Below are 2,057 nucleotides of genomic sequence, written 5' to 3' on the forward strand. Positions count from 1 at the left end.
CAACCGTGACGAATGTTTATGACGTATATTGTTTTTTCCGATAAGTGATACGTGTTGTGATGTATAAATACAATTAATGTATTTAGCGACGAGGCTACATTATTTTGACTATGCCACTATTTTTCACAAATCTTGTATATCTAACATGCATTTGTATCACAGTACGAATGCTGCCATCGTATACAGGTGTACAAATATCCTGCCAATAAATATATACCAGAAAATTGATTTGTGCTTATATTTAGATCTGAATGTATTGTGGTTTACCTGTTATCCGCTTTTTTTTAAATCTGTTCATGTATGTTCTCGTCATTTCGGATTGCTGATGTGGGGCGAGATGCGGTGCAAAACTAGCACATGTGGACAGAGTGGCAGTATGTGAGCCACATTCCATCGTCTGCAGCATACTCGCGCTCATATGAGGAATCATAATCACTCGCAATCAAATGTCACGAGAAGTGAATTCAGTGAGTATATCAAGATTTATTACTGATTACAAAGTATTTGTTTTGCGTTATGGATACGTAGCGTCTCCAAGGTGCCACTCTTTTGGTGATGGCAAATAAACAAGACTTACCGGGGGCGGTGGACGATGAGCAAATCAAAGAGGTATGGCACGGTACAGTGTATGCTATGAATATATATGATAGGAATATAATCCTTGACTGTCGTTAGCTGGTATTCACATAGCTCTCGAGCTCTGTTTGAGAATTGAGTATGCTGCACATCATCAATTTTCCTGGTAGGGCGTTGAAGTGTCGGGCGCCTTTTGTATGGGTACGTTGTTCCGCCCGTACGATTGATACTGAACTTATCAGACGTGTGCGCTGCCGTGTGTGGCGCATAATACTGGACGTTGGGATCAAATTTTGGTTCTTTGTTGAGAACCGCAAAATTGTTATGCAGCGTGTTGTGCTCCGCTTTGGCGCAAGTCTCCGACGAAACAATTGAGCGTACTCGTGTCTAACTTATTGGCACAATCATACAATGTATGTGGTAGAGTTTAAGCGATGAGAGTTGTTGGTGAAGGGGCTGTCTTTTCCTCACGTGTCTGCCGGTTTCGTACAATGTGTCGTAAAATTTTAAGCGATTAGGGTTGTTGGTGAAGGGGATGTCTTTTCCTTGCGTAACTGCCTGTTTCGTATGCACGTGCTCTGTTTCGCATCCTGTGGGTGCCAAGCTTGTCTCTTAGAAATGTTAAAAACTGGCAATTGAATTGTACTCCAACTTTTTACGTGCGAATTGTATTTAGAAATTGAAAATTAATTCTTCAATGTGCAAGTACTACTTACCATAATAACGGACCCTCATTCTGTATATATATGATAAACCCTGGGCAAAATATGTCATTGTTGATGTATGGGACCGAATCCATTGTCACCGCAAACTCACAGATCCTCCGATTGAAAGATATCAAGAGCCATCACTGGCACATTGAAGCGTGCAGCGCAGTTACAGGGGAAGCTCTGCAGGACGGCATGCAATGGATTGTGAGAGATATACAGTCTCGTGTGTATCTTCTTGATTGATTAGTGTTAGCGCTGATGTATTGAAGCTTACAACACAGACAATCAAGTCCACTGGATTGTGTCGCTACATATCATCTCGCGTGTTATATTCGACGGAAATGTAAATATGCATTGCACACATAACGTAATCCACAACTCCAATGCTCTCTTGAACTTCATCACTGCCACAACAGAGTGTGCAGCGCAGTCATAAGGGACGCTCGAAAAGACAGGATGCAGTGGGTCGGCAGATAAAAAGTCTCATCTGGATTTCTCGCCAAAAAAACAAAACTCGTGATTGTACGTTCCAAAGTGTGACAATTTATACATCGTCACAAGCCGAAGTGTGTTGTGCAGATTTAGACAATTGTGGGGCATTTTGCAGACTGTGCAGATTCGAGTGATTGTACAGCAAGGTGAAGATTGTGAATACAACCGGCCTTTTTGAAACAATAAAGGGTATTTGACTTTTATTATCACTCGCACTAGCGTCAGGAAGCTATGTACATATACATATACATACGCATATAAATATCCACATACATATAA

General features: G+C 41.2%; 1 protein-coding gene across 1 annotated transcript; it reads left to right on the forward strand.

Annotated features, from left to right (window-relative positions):
- The first annotated feature begins 526 nt into the window (after window positions 1-526).
- SARC_14873 (hypothetical protein) lies at window positions 527-1,968 on the forward strand. Its single transcript, XM_014290996.1, has 2 exons — window positions 527-609; window positions 1,395-1,968. The coding sequence occupies exons 1-2, from the start codon at window positions 556-558 to the stop codon at window positions 1,527-1,529; spliced, it is 189 nt and encodes a 62-aa protein (XP_014146471.1). The 5' UTR covers window positions 527-555; the 3' UTR covers window positions 1,530-1,968.
- The last annotated feature ends 89 nt before the right edge of the window (window positions 1,969-2,057 follow it).

Source organism: Sphaeroforma arctica, assembly GCF_001186125.1.
Source record: "Sphaeroforma arctica JP610 unplaced genomic scaffold supercont1.5228, whole genome shotgun sequence".
Taxonomy (NCBI): domain Eukaryota; class Ichthyosporea; order Ichthyophonida; genus Sphaeroforma; species Sphaeroforma arctica.

Coding starts and splice junctions, on each gene's coding strand:
- SARC_14873 (XM_014290996.1), top strand. CDS start 556: ATGGCAAATAAACAAGACTTACCGGGGGCGGTGGACGATGAGCAAATC. Junction 610..1,394: donor ACGATGAGCAAATCAAAGAG/GTATGGCACGGT, acceptor GCAAACTCACAG/ATCCTCCGATTGAAAGATAT.